The 19249-nt window shown below is 38.7% G+C and overlaps 2 protein-coding genes and 2 non-coding genes across 7 annotated transcripts in view; all 4 read right to left on the bottom strand.

The window, feature by feature from the left end:
• Positions 1–1554, bottom strand: part of bbs9 (Bardet-Biedl syndrome 9) — a 151521-nt gene extending 149967 nt beyond the window's left edge. For both annotated transcript variants that reach the window (XR_003051514.1, XM_008323797.3), the window contains exon 1: positions 737–1554. The gene's annotated coding sequence lies outside the window, so the exon portion shown is untranslated. The remainder of the gene's footprint in view (positions 1–736) is intronic.
• On the bottom strand, positions 1412–1483 carry trnap-agg (transfer RNA proline (anticodon AGG)). Its single transcript has one exon. It is a non-coding gene; the product is annotated as a tRNA-Pro (tRNA).
• Positions 1555–2357: 803 nt separating the features above from the next.
• trnap-agg (transfer RNA proline (anticodon AGG)) lies at positions 2358–2429 on the bottom strand. Its single transcript has one exon. It is a non-coding gene; the product is annotated as a tRNA-Pro (tRNA).
• Positions 2430–3297: 868 nt separating this feature from the next.
• nt5c3a (5'-nucleotidase, cytosolic IIIA) lies at positions 3298–17444 on the bottom strand. 3 transcript variants are annotated; one of them, XM_008323798.3, is made up of 8 exons: positions 17121–17444; positions 5962–6060; positions 5541–5610; positions 5333–5465; positions 5035–5124; positions 4773–4935; positions 4476–4676; positions 3298–4128 (listed from the first exon to the last, which is right to left on the bottom strand). In XM_008323798.3, the coding sequence occupies exons 1-8, from the start codon at positions 17256–17258 to the stop codon at positions 4027–4029; spliced, it is 996 nt and encodes a 331-aa protein (XP_008322020.1). In that variant the 5' UTR covers positions 17259–17444; the 3' UTR covers positions 3298–4026. The 3 variants fall into 3 exon arrangements, with proteins under 3 accessions (XP_008322020.1, XP_008322022.1, XP_008322021.1); XM_008323800.3 differs by lacking the exon at positions 17121–17444 and adding an exon at positions 9254–9314; XM_008323799.3 differs by lacking the exon at positions 17121–17444 and adding an exon at positions 6257–9231.
• Between the last annotated feature and the right edge of the window lie 1805 nt (positions 17445–19249).

Genomic DNA, 19249 nt, shown 5'->3' with positions numbered 1-19249 from the left:
TATCCGGGCTACAATTGATAGACTAGTTATCTGTGGACCACTGTTTTTTCCATCTTGTTTTGTCTGAGGTAAAAGTGGGTAAAACTGCAGTATTTCCAATATTAGATTAGATTAGTTAAACTTAGTTAGTTCAACTTAACTGTCACTGCAGATGGCCTATGCCTGTATAGTCTAAGCAGAAGTATGAATCTGTACAAGGCAGTACACGTCAGTGGTGGCAAATGAAACGCCCTGCCAGACTGTAATCCCGATTTGCAGCTCTTAAGAACAGAAATGCACCAGGGCATCACAAAAATAATGGCTGCTTTTCGTGCTTAAAATGTGCAAATAAAGCGCAAATGAAATAGAAGGTAGTGTGCCATTGTAAGTTAATAGGGTTGTAGCTCTTGTAGAACGCCCCTCTTAGCAAAGGAAACGTAAATGACACTAGTTTTATCAGGTCTACAAACTACTGCTACACAGCAAGGCCGGTCTATTTATAATGAGTTGATTAGTTGTCTGTTTACTCCTGGGCTTCAACACTCACGAGGAACACTCTTCTGTGGGTTTACAGGGAACGCTCAAAAGAAAACATGTCACGGTGAAGTTATACAGTATATGTGACAGAGTCAGGCAAATGCGTTCCTTCGAAAACTATTCTGTGCCAGCTACAACCAGCGTGATTTCCTTTGATAAAACAGCTTAGGGCTAACCCAGTGTTAACTTTAGCTTAGCCAGCTAGCTCTTGTGAACTTACCTGCTCACTAGCTCCAAGGATCAACTGCAGTTTTCTGAGCTTTTCAGTAAGTATCCGAACTCAAGCGAGTTCGTCCCCGATGTTTCTCTCAGATGCGGTGGCTGTTTCAAATTCACGGGTGGTTTAACTCCTGCTTCTGTTGCTTCACAGCAAAATCACATTTGTGATCTTCTCACTCTCAGCCATCGTCCTGTTGTCATGACACTGACGCTTAACGGAGCCGCCGGGTCACAGTGCGCAGGAGCGGAAAAGCAGAGGTTGTTGGGAAATTGAGTCTGACAGGAGAGTCAGAAGTACTACAGTTTTTATACGTACTCTGATATTACATTAAGAAAAATTGGACTTCTGTTTTTTGTAATTATGGATTTTTCTCAGAAATTACAGTTTAACACATTAATTCTTAAATCAAGATTTAATTGGAGATTTAAATGTTTAAAATCTAAATCAAAATCAATTTTCTTTTTTCCCCTTTGGCTTGGGCACTTATCTAATTCTAAATTTGAGACAGCAGTGACAATTTGAATGTGGTGAAGGAAAAAAGAGAGTTAATGATTTCTAAAAAGAAATTACTCTGGTGGTATAAAGAGATTTACATTATATAATATCTGTGGACTTACACTGTTAAGTGATGTTAACCACCCAAATTTAAAACATATCTGGAACAACGAAAAAATTGGGCTCGTCCGGGATTTGAACCCGGGACCTCTCGCACCCTAAGCGAGAATCATACCCCTAGACCAACGAGCCACGTAGACATCCTTCAAGGATTGTCATCACACGCAAGTCTTCCTTCTTCGCCATCTCTAACAGCTCATTATTAATTTCTTCACTTACAGTACTTCTTTTATAGTATTTATTTTTATTTGATTTTATATACAAAAAAGACATTTGGTGAAACGAACGCTTGAAACATTGAAACATTGTCTCCATCTACAGGACTTTTGTACAACAGCACATCTAAGAACTGCGTAAGCAGTTATTTGAACTTCAACTCTGAGAGGAGGCAAATTAATTATAATCCATTATTAAAACTATTTGAAATGATTTTGTATTTAAATTATTTATTTTTGTAGATTTTCACGTACGAGCTTTTCCCTTACAGTTGTCAAAGCACGCTCTTTCTGTCAAAGAAAAAGTTCTAAGAGACTAAACCAACTCAAAAAAAAGAAAAAAGAAAAAAGAATGTGAACGTCAGATTTATTCTGATATAGCCTTAAGTTCCTCGTCTTTGCCGTGGGAAACGGCTGTAGGAATGCGGATAACAAGATAGATCACAAAGACTACTATGAAAATGCATGGGAATTTGATATAGACCTTGAATATTGTCCCTGCACACAACATGCACAGGCGTTTCTTTTCCGGTGTGGTCCTTGCAAATGTTATTCATAGAGCACCGAGAATTTGGACCTTGACCCGAGTGACTGTAGTCCTTGTTGGTCTGTGGCTGACGAGGGTGATGTCTATTACGTCTGTATCTTGCTATATACAGTATAGTTGGAGGTGTGCATTGTTAGTTGATGGTGACGGATTCTTCTGGAGCTACTACTTCAATACGAATATAAATCACGTTGTTGCGGTATTATAAAATGAGTCAAGACCTGAGGTCAAGGTTCCATAAAGAGGGCTCGTCCGGGATTTGAACCCGGGACCTCTCGCACCCTAAGCGAGAATCATACCCCTAGACCAACGAGCCACGTGAAGCACAATTTCAAAAACGTAAATTGCCACGTTTGCAGCTACTTGAGTCCTTATATATGCGGAACCTATTTTGAAGATTTCTTTGGTAACGCAGGAAGATTGACCCAAACTCGTGCAAAACATGGTACCAGTGTATTTTATGTAATCATTCATTCCGTCAGTAATTTACCTTTAGTAACTAAGTCCTATCAGTCATTGGAGAAAGACATTTTAGTACGTTTCTTGAATGCCTTTGTCCAATAACAAAAAAAAATAACAAAAAATAAATAAAAATTATAATATTAACATAAAAAAGTTTGGATAATAAACATATAGTATCTAGATATTATTCTAGAATTAAAGCAGATTAATTGAGCTTGTTTTACGTTGTACAAACTGCACCAATCCTAGAGTTTTCAGAGATGCGATTCACTCATGGTTCACAGAAAAACAAATATTTTATTACCTTTTCAGTTCACACCTTTAAAGTAAAGAGCAAAGCCATCTGCTTATAAAAATACAACACACAGCTCTATGCCTTTGTAAGCATCTCCAACATTTTAAATCAATAAACATTTTTATATGATGTCCACATATACAGTATGACATTATTTTTGATAGACACTTTATGTTTATATATGTATATATGTAAATATATATATATATATTTTAGTCTATGGTCACATTGACATACATTTGATGAGAAAAGGCAACACATGCAGGTAACAGCAGCACATTTAAAAACAGTCAAAAACAATATTCACCTGTGTTGACACAAATTGTTTTTTAAAGTGAAAATGGCCTGTTTGATGTTGGATGTATTTGAACTGTGGTTGTATATATATATTTTTTGTCACAGAGTTTATGAGGTCTTTGTTGTTCAGCTCAGGTCAGCAAACATCACATCTAGATATATCGCACGTTTTTATTATTTCATTTTCAAACAGGAAACACAAGGTTGCTTTTCTTACGTCTTAGTTCCTGATATTGGCCACTAGAGGTCTACCTTATCAATACAAATTATTTTTAAACCTTACATTGAAATCTGCCATGTAGATAAGGATTAAACATATGATGAATTCGAAAAACGTTTTTTTCTCATGAAGGGTTGATATGATCTGGGAAACTGGGTTGAGAAGAATGGCCCATTAAAAGTATTATTTGTGCAGATACATCTGTACCATTGTGACATGAAGGTTTAAGTGACACTTTTCATTTAAGTATATCACCTTTTCATAGGTGCTTTTTGCCTGACCTGGACACTGAAGGTGGTGACATGCATGATGGGAAAAACACGAGGCAATGAGTGGGCAGCAGAAGTACGCTAAAAATATTACCACATCAAAAATGTAAAATTCCCAAGAATATTCAAAACATAATAATAATAATAATAAAAACACTATTGTGCAAACAATGATGATGGAGGGAGAGATTATTAAGTCATACTAACTCAAGTACTCAAAGTACAAAGAACGAACATGTAAACCTGTTCATTAGGGAGGTAGCGGTAGGGGGCGGTAAAGAGTCAAGAGTCAAGAGTAGATTCCTTGTAAATGGAGGTGCTTAACAGAAACCAGCGTACACCAGCCACAAAGTGTTATGTTGGTGTTGAACTATAGAACCTTCTGGAGGATGGCGTTGGGCACTTCCAGAGTCTCGTCCTTAACCAGGACGATGTCATAAGAGTCCAGGTATTTGTCTAATTGCTCCTCCACCTGCAAAGTGTAGGAAGAAGTCATCAAGTCGCAATATTGTTTTTTAACAACATTTCTAACTTGGTCCAAGTGCCGAGAATTAATTTTAATCATTCATTTTAGTTACAAACTGACTGTGCACTGGGTTTAACTCTAAATAATACAAGGACTCGTCCGGGACCTCTCACACCCTAAGCGAGAATCATACCCCTAAACCAACGAGCCACGTAGTGCCTACCAAAACCCACATCGTCTATAATTCACAGTTACTCCAATGAGTGTAACTGCACAAACAAAGAAATATTTTAGATTAATGCTAATTAGCTAAGTGAAAAGACATTTGTGTGTTTTACAGTCCCTGTTTTTACCTTGTCATTCAGGAAGCCGATCTTCAGCATGTTTTCCACATTAGGAACACCGTCGGCCATGCTGAGGTCCCCCAGCGAGTCTCCCATTAGAATGATGTTGGAATACTCCCTCACTTGTTTGAAGTACTCTGTATTTCTGAGGGCACCGTCGTGTTTGTTGTACACGTGGATCAGCTCTCCTTTGAAACCCTTTACGATGCCCTGTGAAAACGAGCAGCAGAGCGAGGTGAGGCAGCAGGACTTTGACGTTGTTCGGTTAAACATGAGGCAAGAGCGGAAACACAAAAAAGGACTTACATTGTCATCAAAGTCCATGAAGTTGGAGACGACCTTAATGTTGGGTGTGTAGACCCCGGCCTGGCGTATGATTTCTTCCAAGACGTCGCCCAGGCCAGCAGAAAAGATGAAGACAGGCACGTTATGCTGATGCAGGCGATCGAAAAAATGTTCAAAGCCTTCCCTGTAGACAAAAACCGGAGGCGTCAGAGGAGACAGTGTTAAATATAACATACATGAACCCAACAGTTAGTCTCCACTGTTGAGGTCCCACAACAAATACCTGAGGGCAGCGTCAGACTCCCTCACCACTTCAGGCAGCTTGTCTTTTTCTAACCTCTGCTCCACAAGCAGTGAGTGTGACTGGAAATACCTGCAGACAGTAAAATCACATTACATCAAGAGTCATGGCTTGTTGTTCTGTCTTAAAGACGAGACTGAGCCACTGCATTCTGACTGTAATTAAATGCTGCACGGCAGCACCATATTTGACAGTTTTTTTTAAGAGCCATAAATGAAAAGACACACATTAGACACACCTAGAGCAAAAATGATATTCAATTGTGTGTGTCTTTTTTTACCATTCCACCATAAATGGGTATTTCTCCTCCATGGTAAGGTGAGGGTCGATCTCAATGGCATAATATTTATTCTTCAGCTGCAGCAGCTTCGTTCTACATTCTTCTGTTACCAACCTGCAGTTATCGATGACATCTGCAAAAAGACATTCATTAATACAATATACTCATACAATACCAAAAAGATGACACTTGAGACTGAGGAACGTACTGTGACACGTGGGACAGCGTTTGCCATTAACAGCGAATTTGCTTAGCGTCATGTCGAAGTCAGTGATGATCTGTAAGAGTCGAGGACACAGTCAATGTTATCAAGTGAAATATACTGTCTCACTTCTAAAAACTGCAGGAAAATATGTTCTACTTCAGTGGTTCTTAACCGGGGTTCGTTGAGTCAGGGACAAGACACAGACCCGACTCATATGATTCGTGATGACACGCCACCCACTTGGCCATCACCGAAAGGTTCAGTGAATGCGCATATGAAACTGCTGAAGTTCAGTATCTCCAACAAGAACCACTGTTCTCTTTCTACTACATTATGTTGACATGATTTTGCAAGACATTCCAGAAAAAAAGAAATAAGCACCACCTGGTGGCCCCATTTTACCAAACCCTTATCATAATAATACCTGTAGTTTGGAAGCCCCTCCCTTGATCAGACCACAGATGATCTGTTCCACCCTCTCGGGGTCCCTCATGTGGACCGTCTTCTTCTCAAACTGTGGCATCTGTAGAACAGAAGAGAAGTTGATTTATTACATTTAATTATACTATATATTATTATTCATACAAAAACATAACAACAGTGACAACGTGGCTGACCAACAAGCCTGAAATCAACTGAGGGGACTAGTGTTTTTGAATATTTTACTTTTCTAGAAGAAATCTCCAACAACCTCACAGCAGCAATGCCATTAATCTCACCAGGAGGCGCTGCCACTGAAACATCTTCACTGTGAAACACCTCTTTCTCCAAAAGCCAAGTGTCACAGTAAAAGATCCCAACTGCATTTCCACAGCACTTTGTTTATTCTCACTGTAAGACACTTACACATACAAAACATATAAACCTGTTAAATCAAAGGACCTATGACCCCTGGGCGCCCTAGGTCTGCAGCAGGACCCCAAGTTAGCTATAATTGTCTATTGTCTTTAGCAGACTTGCTTGTTGCTAACCTACTGATAACTAGCATCTGCAATGTTGCCTCTCCACCACCTCCAGGCCTTCTTCTGTTTTCTTGGCGCAAGGTGCGGGATCAAATCAAAGGACCATGACCTTATCAAAGGAAAATATTTTACCATCACCTTTTTGGTTATTTGCTTCAAATTGGCCAATTCATTTTTAAAATATTTAAATTCAAAATAAATATGAAAGACAACCTGAGTGACAGTTCTCTGGGGTAATTCAGATATTTATTTAATCATGTTAACCGTCAGGCTTCACTTCTTGCAGGGGCTAGTAGCACATGCAGCTACATGTTAGCGACAGTAACAAGGCATAGGCTAGCAAACATACGTATACTGAAACTGCTTCAAATGACTTGTTATCAGAAGCAGAAGAAACCTCTAATGCCTAGGAACAAACATGTTCATACTTGTACTGCAAAAGAATTTGACAACATGCATGTCGTATTAATCACTCCTGCACAGGGGCCTCAAGCCATGGTTCACCTTATTTATCTGCAGTCCTGCCTTTTATAGATAGGACTATTACTGAGCATCTCCACATCCACTTATTTACAGCTTTTGCTTTTGGACAAGAAAATGTTGAAATCGGATTAATTTTGCCTTGCTGCGCTGTCCTTCCTAAAATTATCTTTGCACCCCTTGTTGGTGTGCTCCCCCACATTGAGAACCACTACCACAGGTACTGATAACATTTTTTGGGCCAATTCCAATTTCAGACTTCTTTGTTAATTGAAAGCTACCGATTTTGATTTTTATCTGATCGCTTAATGTCTAATTAGGATGCACTGACATCTAATGGTGACACAATTTCTTACAGATAGGGGTCAATAATGGAAGAACAAAACAAACAGTGTGTGTGAATGTTTTGCTGCAGGACTGATGGGCCCCAAAGTTTTTTCTTTAAATATGAACAGCAAATCCTGATGTTTTTACTTTGTGCGCTGCCTTCTGGATCTTTTAACGTGCTGTTCTTACGACACACACAGACAAAAAAAAAAAAACACACTAGTGTAGGGGGAGGAGGCTTAAGGGAGAGGGGTGGGAAAACAGCTGATGTATGGAATTCACTGGTGTTGTGTAACAGCCTGAGCCAGATCTACAAGCAGCCACAATAACTGCCTCTCAGGGAGGATTTGAACTTCAGCCCGTCCTGTAACTTCAGCCCGTCAACATTTCTCTCACCTGACCAATGCTGAGTGCAGTCTGAGGATTACCATGAAAAATACAAACAGGGACCGGATTTTTTTTTCTTTTTTAAGGTTCAGCCGTGCTGATTATGGTGAGCCAGAAGTTAATTCACATAGATGTACTGTCAATGGTAGCCTGTGTACAAACAGTAGACTTGTATCTGTGACTTCCAAGGCAACACTCACCAGAAGTGGAATAACAGAATCTACTTTTCCAGGTTTTTCCCCCACAAAACATCTTATTATGCAGTGGATTAAATTAAACAGTGCCCATGAAATTATATAAATATAATAATTATATAAAATAATTATTACATTATATACTAATACCTATTCTAACTTATTGCATACAGTAACTTCTCAGTTACTATGCAAGTTTATTTTTTATTGATTTAAAAAGTTGTGTTATATCTGTCATGTGAAAAAATAAATAATTTCAGACAATTGTCTTTAGGGGTCGCTACAAAGCAAACAGAGATTGGTCCTCTGTGCCATGGTTGGGTATGATACTGTATGCTCAGGGACACATTGGCATGTTGCATGTTGACCCCTGGACAGCCCACTTCTTGTGAAATTTTTTTTCAGAAAAGAAAAAGGTTGATCCTGCCTTTTTAAAACTATGTTTCTAAGGAATAAACTCTATATAGATGATATGAATGCTGTGGGATTTGCATATTGACTGGCTACTACTTATTACTCTTTGTATCCATGTTTATTTACTGTGACAAAAACATTATATAAACAGCTACTAAAGAGTCGTATTGAAGACTTATTTCTGGTGCAAGTGACTTCAAGAGAAAGAGCAAAAAAGACACCGTTGAGTAGACGTTTAATGCATGTGATGACAAGTAAACAACTTGACAACTAACACAGCCCCTGACAACACCCCTCCCCCGACATGCCCTGCCCCCAGTCTTATATAATAAGCACTGAGCTTCTTAAAAATGTATAAATTGCTTAACAGAAACATGACACAGGAACAGTAACTATAAATAAAACCAAGCCCATTAACACCCCCTGGAAAAACCTCATGACTGTAGTACACAAACACACAGTTACCTCAGTAGACAAGCACACGCAATACCTTGAAGGTTGTACTGCATGATGACGAGAATAAAGGAACTAGTTTCTCATTATTCTCATTATTTGAGAAGAAAAAAACCTCTGTTTTGAATACATTTTCAGAGATGGAGAATTTAACCCTTCACTACCTCACAAGTCCAGTAAGTTTATGTTTAGGAAAAAAAGGAAATGTGAGGAAAAACATTGCATCTGAATGGTGTGTTCTCTGACTGCAGTCTAACTGAATCCTGCTGCTCAAATAAACACAAATATTGCTGTCATGTTACTCCTTAACATTCCCAAAAAATAAACACTGACTATTGGTCGTTCATGTCAGGTCTCAGTCTTTTCATGTCAAAAATGTTTGAAAACAAAAATTTGAAGCAGCTGTCAAAGTAGAAGGATGAGGAATCCTTAAAGATTTTAAAACCGGTTTTGCATTATACACACACACATACACAAACACAAACAGTGTGACACTTACCTCAGGTCTGTATGTCTCGGCAAAGTTCAAGAATGAAAAAAAGAATGTGTGGTTGCACAAGGCTTTTATAGCAGGAAAGGGGGGGGGGGGCGCTTAGCAACACAGATTAGACTGCAGAGCTCTTCCCCCACTACGTATGTAGACTCAGACAAACACACACACACACACATATACATGTGTAGAAGACGACCATTTCAGATGACCCATGTCAACACAGACAAACATGAATAATAACAGCTGCAAATAACAGCTCCCTTCCTCCGCAAACACACATGTAATAAATGGCTTGACACCACAGTGGAGGCCACCTGGGTCAAGGTTCAACCCTGGGCTGTGCAGGGTGACAATGGTCAGTCACAAATGACAGGAATGCAGCTCACATGTAAACACTGTTTACAAATGTAAACGGTCACAAATGTGCAACAGAGATGTGGAGTCTGAACATGTCACTGTTTTCGTTTAAATGAAACTTACACCCAACCCTAGGGGGAAGCGTTCAGGTTGATCAGGTTTTTGTGTCTAGGATGCCTGTTGTATCAATGCACAAGACACAAAGAGGCTATCTCTCATATTATTTACAGGCACGTAATTAATTCAACTAGAAAAGTAGTGTAATCGCTTCAATAAAAGACTACCGTACTACTAGTCATGAAGCCTTTCTTTTTTCTATTATTTGTATTTTATTTATTTATTTTTTTTGTGTGTTTTATTTTATATTTGTTATCTACATACAATGTTCAAGTTGCAGCCTTTGCATGTTCCTTTGACATAAATTAAAGAACTGTGATGCACAATAAGACCATGTAAGTGATTCTGTCTCTTATTGTTGGACCAAACAAACCAACATTGCTGATTCAGTCTTGCTGAACCAGATTATTTATAGAATCAGAATTACATGAGAGCCTTGGTGTAACGCTGATACCTCGACCAGGCTCAGTTTTTGCTGAAGCTTAGTTTCCTTATTGATGTTGTCCTTCACCGGCCAGCACTGGAACACGAGTCCTGAAGACCTGATCCATTCCCCCTGCTCTGTTGACCTCGACTGTGGTGCATACCAGGACCCACAAAAAGTAGGTCGACACGCTCTGGTTACCCATCACCGTAATAACAGTGCAGGTCCTTGTCGTAAACCAGGCTCATGTAGATGACAGAGAAGTCTATAAATCCATCCACTCCATCAACAGATGTTATTTCTTTCTAACAGAAACACCAGATGTTGACCCACTGGCAACTGTGACCATTGGCAGCATCAGTGAACAAAGAATGCCTCTGTTCTCAGAGATTTAAAAAAAAAAGTATGCTTTTTTATTGGTCTCTTGCTCATTTTAGAAAATGGTTGACAATAAAACAAATGCTACAGAAATAAATGTCCACCAGTCTACCAGGGTTAACTAATGTTGTTAGAATAGTGTGCACTTAAGTCAGCATTTATTTACCTTCATATGCCTTTGGTGTCAGTCAAGGTCTATAGGAAAAACACATTTGCTAAATTGCATTAGCATTAGCATAAACCATGAAGTATTTCTCAAATAGATCATGGGTAAAAAGCAAACAAATCTATCTTGATCATTGGTTCTCACCCTTTTGCACAACAAACTATTTTCAACACCACATGTCAGCATATCTAAAGCTTTTGCTTGAAAATTGTATTTACAGTATTTCCTAGAAAACTGCTACGGGCAATGTGGCACCAAAAAAGAAAATTTGAAATAATAAAACAAAAAACAAACACATGACTTGCTGTGTCCGTGACCCACGCTCCATGACTCCAGACAGGAACACACCCCCTGTTGCTGAGCTCTGAAAGTCCGTGCAGTTACATAACCTATGAGAAAACTTTGTCTGCAAAACAATCCTGATGCACCTTTAACCTTAGCACGTTGGCAAGGTGACAAGTAGAAATGTTCTCAGCACTTTGACTGCAAACATCGACACATGTTGTTACAGGCCACGTTCTTAGTCTGGTATTAATGTGGTTTAACTGTTGACCGGGTGCAGAGGTTTCTGCGAATATGTTTTGTTGTTTCAAAATAACCAGTCAGACCATGAAGGCTGTAAGGCTGACTGTTCACATTTCAGTGAGTTAAGAACAACTGCATTTACATAGAAAATGCCTCTTATCTGTACTGGTGATTTTTCATACAGCTTTCAAACTTACTTCTACCTGGGTCAGTGGCTATGACAGACAAAGTCCAGAGACTTTCCTACACTGTTTTACCAACTCCAAATTAACCAGATTCAGAGAATTGTGATTTTGTTTTTTTCGCTAATTCTCATTAGGTTAGGAAATACAATACAGTATACAGTTTCAGTAAGTAAGTATGAATTAATCTGATGGCCAGTCCACCTTAGTAACTTTACGCTATAATAATAATAGAGGATAATACTCATAGATTTTAGTCAAAGCTGGTTGAAGTATGGTGCCAACATCAACACAGGCCAGGACCTGGACGACTTTAAACTCGTTAGCCCCATCAACACTCAGCCAATGAAAGACGGCACATGTTGAAATGTAATTGCATGGTCTATGGCTAAATGTTTCAGCCTCTGTAGGTATTTTCCATTTTTTCATACATACTGCTAACTGCCTTTGTGTCTCTCATTGTGAAATCCAACCACACTTTAGTTTGCATCTGCCTCGACACCATGTGGTAAACACTCTGTACCAAACTCTGTTACACACTCTGTTGGAGATGTCTCTACGCAAATACATGATAAAGCAAACTGTCTATTGGACGCATAAGAATAAGTAAAATGTTGCGTTGAAGAAATCGTAAATCAGAATTAGCCAAAAGAATTGCAATTGCTGCATTTCTTAGTCAATCATCTCTGAACATTACCTAAAAGCTGACGATCCCTGCTTAGCACTACCCTGAACATTACTGTGTAATTGAAGAAACACACGTATTTGGAAATGTATTCAACTTATGATACTAGTACTTCTATTAAACCGTGATGTAATATAACAGGCCACTGTGTCATTTATGGATGACCTCATCCCTGTTTTTGTAGAAATTTTCTTCAGTGGTTTCCTGCCCTGAAACTACAGCATGAACTGCATGAGTCATAGTGATCACCATATGCTGCAGCTGATAAATGAAAAGTCCAGCAGATAAGGCGCTCGACACAGGCCCAAAACAGAAACTTTACTCTTCGCTTATACTTTAATTCCCACCATAATTTTTATTTTTTCCTTAATTCTTTTGTTTGTGAACCTCAACATTCACTCATTCTGGCTGGTTTGCCATATTTGACCATTGCTTACTACAAAATATGTTGTTTTTTTCGTAGTTTATTTTTATTTAATTTCCTCATCTACAGGTTGAATTTTAGAACATATTATTACAAATAAAAGCCTAATATAAGTTTTTCTAGCACAACTGCAGCTATGACAAGAGGATAACTTTCCTAATGAGTAAACCCTTTGTTATACATTCTCTCTGAACACAGTGTAGGTCAAGGTACAATATCATCTGTAGTCAGCACTGTTGTTGTCTGATTGATTAAAGCCTGGTCAAACCTCTGCTGTGTCTCTGATATAATCGTACCCCCGTGTTACAATGACAATAAATGCTATTCTTTTCTATTCTATTCTATTCTATTCTATTCTAATGATGTTTCATTCATGTACCACATGAACAAATCTGAACACATCACTGAGACACTGTATACACACAAAGAAAACAAGACAAACACGGATAACATTAGAACTGTTCCTTTGACAATTATTAATGCCTTTTGATTGTAAGTTATCTATGAAGAACATTTATTTCACCAAGAAACTAGCAATTTTGCACTTGCTTGTATCAGTTCTTTACACTGTGACTGTGTTGCTAATCTAAGATAAGAGCTTTTATTGCTAAAGAAAATAGGACAACCCTACAGGACTGTGTTGGTGTAACCTCCCAATTGACACACAAAGGTGTGTTTCACACTATAAATTCAAAATACATTCTTGTTTGTAAGGGAAACCACAGACTGGCAGTTCAACTTAAAGCTCTGTGCTGCCCCCAAAAGGCCAACAGGGTGAATTCACTCCAAAAGATACTAATTCAGGATAATAATAAAAAAACACATGTGCACCAGCAGCCTTGTACTGTTCATGCTGCTGGTTCTGCTGCGACAAATCAGAATGTTAGATCAATCGGCCCTTAATTAAAACCAGAGGAAATAACCATTAAATTTCACTCCACACCAACCTGTTGACATGATTCTTCACGATCAAAGATGTTTGACCATGGAAAGTTTAACCAAAGTATTTCTAAAATGTGGTTTTACTAGTTCACAGGTGTTCAGTCATGCTGCTTCGACTTGTTAACTATGGCTGTTCATGTGATATAACAAAACCTCAACCCCCAGGCCAGAAAGCCAGAGTTGATCTGCCATCATATGGTTTGTGCACTCCAGGGGTTTTGAGCGGATGTTTGTCCTTTCTCACATCATCAAACGCAGATGGTCACAAGTTTCCACGCTTAAGGTCAACAACGGAAAACACATCTTACTGTGCAGAGGACACCGCAGGAGAGGCTACTACATCCCAGAAATCTTCGCCAGGAACAGTTCTTTCAGCAGAGGTGTTGCTCAGCACAAAAGCTGAGCCAGGGCGGTGTGGATTTCTGCTGTGGGGTCTTGTCAAAGGGTTATTTTTGACTTGGAAAGAAATTACTACAAGTCAAGGTCACAAAAACATCATTAGGCCTAAAACGCAATTCGGGTTTAACTTAAGAATAAATCATAAGATCTTGGATATGTAGGTCCACAGAGGTAAGACTAATTTCACACTGAATGTCAAACAAGGCCAAATACAACTTACACACTGTGGCTCGTTGGTCTAGGGGTATGATTCTCGCTTAGGGTGCGAGAGATCACAGGTTCAAATCCCCGATGAGCCCACAACATTTTTTTATTGTTAGGCCTCCTCTTGTAAGTCACTCTGTATAAAAGCATCCACTAAATGCATAAATATACATAAATGTGACCAATATCCAACTATTTAAGAGAGTCTGAAAAGAACTAATCTCCATTTTTTCCAAATCAGACCCAGAACCCTTTCATATGTGTGTGCTGTTAGAGATCATTAGGTGTGCCACGGAAAACCATCCAATTTCACTTAATTGGTCTGAAAAAATATTATTTATATCTTGCATTTTTCTCCATTTGTCAATATGTGACGTGCAGAACAATTAAAAATCCTTCCACTAGGTGACAGCAAATGGCCATGAAAACAAAAAAAAGAGAATCAGAGCTGTTGAAGAAGATCTTTGTGTCTTTCTTTAATTCCTACAATATATGTATATCCTAAACTGAACAGGCCAAAATTTTTGTAAATTGTGGATATATTTAAACTAGGTTATTTTAAGATTTCAAGATTTTTGTTTGGTGATGTCCCGTGGGTTTTTTCCTAATGGAAAATATTAGATGTGCCGCAGCAAAAACAAAAACAAAAACACTGTTCTAAGCAACCTTAATCTAAATGGTCATGGCATGTTTCAGTCGATGTCACATAATGTACACTAAATGTAACGGACAAAAAACACTTAGAACTTGTCAGTGGATAAATCAACACAGTGGATAAATCCCCTGCTGCAGCCAGTTGCTCAGTCCAAGTGTTTGTGGAGGTGGTGGTAAAGCTGGCCTCAGGGGGTCTGCGTTTAAGAGCACAGATAACGAAGAGAGGCCCACGATGGCCCTAGGTGCTGGAGGCGCAGAGGCTCTCTGATTGATGGCACAATAAACATTTTTAGAAAGATTGCACTACAACTTCAAAACTGACACACACACAAGGGTCACTTTAGAGACATCCATCCCAAAAATTAGAACTGGGGATATGTAATTGCAGTGTTAACATATTGTGACAAACATATTTAACAAACAAGTGTTAAAGTGTGCATAAAGCACCTGGCCTCTTTTTTATGGTATAACAGCAGTGCACAAATCTTTTTCTGGGAGTATTTTAAAATTGTCATCATTCAATGAAAAAAACATTTAATCATTTTATTACCAATAGCTTTAGAGCTCATTAAATGTATTTCTTTCCTCACTGACTTCCTCAGTTATAAATGTAATCCCTGCTGCAGCCACTGTTTTGACTAGTTTCTCCATTTAACCGTGAAATAACAGACTGTGGTATTTGTAAAGAAATATTTCCACTGAAAGAGCTACTGTTTCTTTATATTTACCCTAGGTCACAATAGTATGTTTCACTAGGGGTAGGAGAATACCATAGGTGGAGTCACATTCCTGACCAATGTATCACACACTGTAGCCAAGACAGTGCTTATGTTGATACTTATATTCAATGGCAAAATAGTACAGCAAAACCAATCAAAAGCCAATGGTGTTTCAAGTATTTCTTTAAGTTGTTAATTGTTCATAATGTGCTCTGAAATCAGACAAGCTTTTCCTTAAATCTTTGGCTTAAATATAGCTCTTGACTGAGTTTTCAGTCAGATGTATCTTCTGTGACTCACCATAACGTCAAACACAGCCACTTGGTTATTATACTTCCACAAATCCATGTAGTCATTGTAATGAGGATTGAAAAGTCCTTACTTGCTCTTCGTGTTTGACAGAAAGATTAAGGTAAAATACCCAAAACAGTATCCTCCATAACGACCCGTTTTAAAAATCATACTGCGCTTGCTCATTAGAATGTGAAATAGGTACAAAGAGCTTTGCTGGAATACATGGTGTTCCAAAACACTGCATACAAATCAGATCATTTTACATTTGATTGTCCATTCAATCTCAAGAAAATATCCCTCAGTTGTAATGGCAGTCGAAAGTGCTATTTGATTCACAGTGATTGAGCAAAAATATTTCTTTATACTCTGGGTTTTTAAAGAGTTTCAAAGAATCTAGCAGTGTAACACACAAGAAAAACGTGTTCGTGACACTGAAACATGGTATTACTTTGACAGCTGGGTGGTTTTTCTGTAGTAAACCTGGTATGTTTGGAGACTTAAGATCCATTCCTGTTGGACTGGTAAAGAGACTCGACTTTGTTCTAGCTGCTCCAGCTCCAGCTTGCATAACATGCATCTCTGTGTCAACAAAGGAGATGTTTCCAGGAACGTGAACAGAACGCTTAGAGCATCACTAGAACACACTGGGACTGCTGACAAAGCCTCCTGGTGTCACAGAGAAGATAATCTGTCTTTCTCTTGTTTCTGCTGGGGAAAAGGTTTGACTGGTGACCTCTAAACACAACTGCTGTTTTTAAGGGACCATCCACGCCTGCGTACACCACCAAGCCGGTCAACTGCTGCGAAAGCAGGAAGGTTATAGCAATGCTTTTCCTTCACAGATTTTCAAAACAAAGCACTCTTTGCCATGCAATAAATGGAACATAAGCCACAGCTCCTCAGATTAAAACTAATATTAGAAAACACATTTGAATTAATAAAAGAAATCAATCTCAGCGAGGCTGTGTCTTATTACAAAAGGCACAAACAACAAAGGGAGATAGTAATAAAAATGGTCAGCTGTACATTATGTCCATAATGCTAATGTTGTCATAATTATGGCACGTGGAATACTAAAATATATCTGAAATTAGTTGTATAACAATGCTATTACATTGTATTGTAATATATGATTTTATTAATTTATTATTTTAAAAGAAACGTTATTGTTGATAATTGATGTTATGGGACAACTATAATGTCAAGGACGAGCCTTTTCGTACATACTTGCGTTTTTAAAACACGGGATTTAATTGGTTCTGGGTGAAAAGTGCTGTTTTTAAGAACTATCAAATGAATGCCATATACGGATACCACCACGTGCTTTTATTTTAAGGTTGTGAGTTTTATCTTCCGGTATCTGCTATCTCACCCTGAGGTGTCTCGTGTTTTCTTTTACTCACCATCTCTATGATCCTAGTCTTTTTCCCCGCACGCTTCTTTTTGGCCACGATATACTGTGCCAGAACAACACCGCCAAAGAGAGCGCAGACGCTGGCGCTGGCCGCGGCCCCGACCTTTACCACGGCTGTCCTGTCCATGACAGTCCGCTACTCCTCTCTACCGAACCAGCCCGCCGTTCAGCCCCGGTCTCTGTCCGTCAGCCGGCGGCTTCCTTCCTACTGGTGCAACCTGTAAAACAAAGATCGTCTATGCGCTGTAGCGTGACTCACTGGGCACATGTTAAAAACTGGGCATGATAATGGGGATCTGTACATCCTGTATACAGTAAATACTGTGAAAACCATAACGGAAATACGTCACGACAACGTAATGGCTTTAAAGACATAAAGCAAATGGCTTTAGTTACGAACAACAGCAGGCTAAACAGTCTTTGTGTACAGATTTTATGCACTATCGTGTTGCTATCGGCGCACATGGTCCAAATATAAATGGCTAGTTGAGTAAATAACGTAAATAGTAAAAAACAAAACAAAAAAAAACAGTTAAATTACAGAAAGCAATTGTGCACTGAATTTATAGTATGAAGTATATGTATACGTAACAGAAAGAAATCACAGCACCATTGATCTTTAACCGAGATAACACTACCTACTGGTGTGTGTGGACCAGACAGGCAGGTCTTTGACAAATTAATTTACAAGTCAAAATCACATAAATGTAGGCTGTTGGTTATTGACAACATTATACAATACATTATTTACACATTTATTTTACACAATTCCAAGCAAAAGCTGTATGGCATTTGCCATAAAAGTGGATCAGAGGACTCCAACAACCAAAAGATAAGGTGTGTACCTACAGTACATAATAATAATACATTTTATTTTATAGGCACCTGTGTGTGTATGTATGTGCATGTATTAATAAAACAATCTCCCTGAGCTTCTTAAAGATTTAAAAGATAACACGTTTGTAGAATACCAATAGTATTTCTTAATATAAAACATACTGAATGTGCAGGGTGTCTTTTGTAGTGTTCTAAAAATTAATATTATCAGTCAATAACTATCTGCTTACTATTCACAGTTAATAATGTACATGAGGGAGACATTTTGTTAATAACAGTGGTGCAGTAGCACTGTTCTCTTTGTATAATCCAATGTTATGGTGATAGTGTAATAAATCCTAATTGACCAAAAGGTGAAAGCATGTGGCAAAACATCAAACTTTATGCAATGATGGGGGCAAACTGAAATATTTTGGTGTTTGTAAGACTCTACATTAAAGTCTCTGTGTTGAGTAGGTGATGCAGAAAAGAAAACACACAATATCCCAAAAACCAATACAAATGTTATGACAAATGGCTGGTTTGCGAGGATGGTTCTACATTTCCAGAACAGACATCAATGCCAGTTCAATTCATCCGCTTATCCGGGTCTCAAGGGCAGCAGTCACCGTGACCACCACCCAAATCACATTGCACCGTACCCACCCCCCTGAACCTTACTGCGGGTGGTGAGTCCACTGGAAGGTACCAACCGCCCTAACTGGGATTCAATCTTACCCAGGAGGTGAACCCTGGGATTTCACACCAATGACAGAGACATTGCCTCTGGGCCAAAACACCACTCAACTACTACTATATGTTTTTAAATCTGTACTGTAACTCGTCGTCAAGTCCTGCGCTGAAGAGAACTCATTTGACCTTGAAACTTCCATGACCTTTCTTTGGTCATTAGCTAGAGCTTTCAAGCATATTCATGCTGCGCTGAAAATGACTGAGCCACCGTGTGATCAGTGTCCATGTCATCGTCATGTCCATTTGGAGGAAGTGCCAAAATTGAAGCATGTAATATATATCTTTGTGACGTCCCTACACACAGCTAGGAGGAACCTGAAGATGCTCTTCTTCCTTTTAGCAAGTTTTCTCTTTAAAGCCTTGATGAATTTATCATCAGCTTTCTCTAGTTCCCTCAGAAGCACCTCTGCTGAGTGGAAAGTCCTGAACAGATCAGTGATTACAGCTTTAATGTCAACATCTTTGTTTAAATTCACAGAAATGTCTTTGAGTTCAGTCAATGTCAGTATCTTGCGCGACACATTGTGGACGATCCTATTAAAATCAGCC

This window comes from Cynoglossus semilaevis, chromosome 13 (assembly GCF_000523025.1).
Source record: "Cynoglossus semilaevis isolate Cse_v1.0 chromosome 13, Cse_v1.0, whole genome shotgun sequence".
NCBI lineage: Eukaryota > Metazoa > Chordata > Actinopteri > Pleuronectiformes > Cynoglossidae > Cynoglossus > Cynoglossus semilaevis.
Note: the sequence above shows the minus strand (reverse complement) of the source record. Positions and strands in the feature narration are given on the sequence as shown.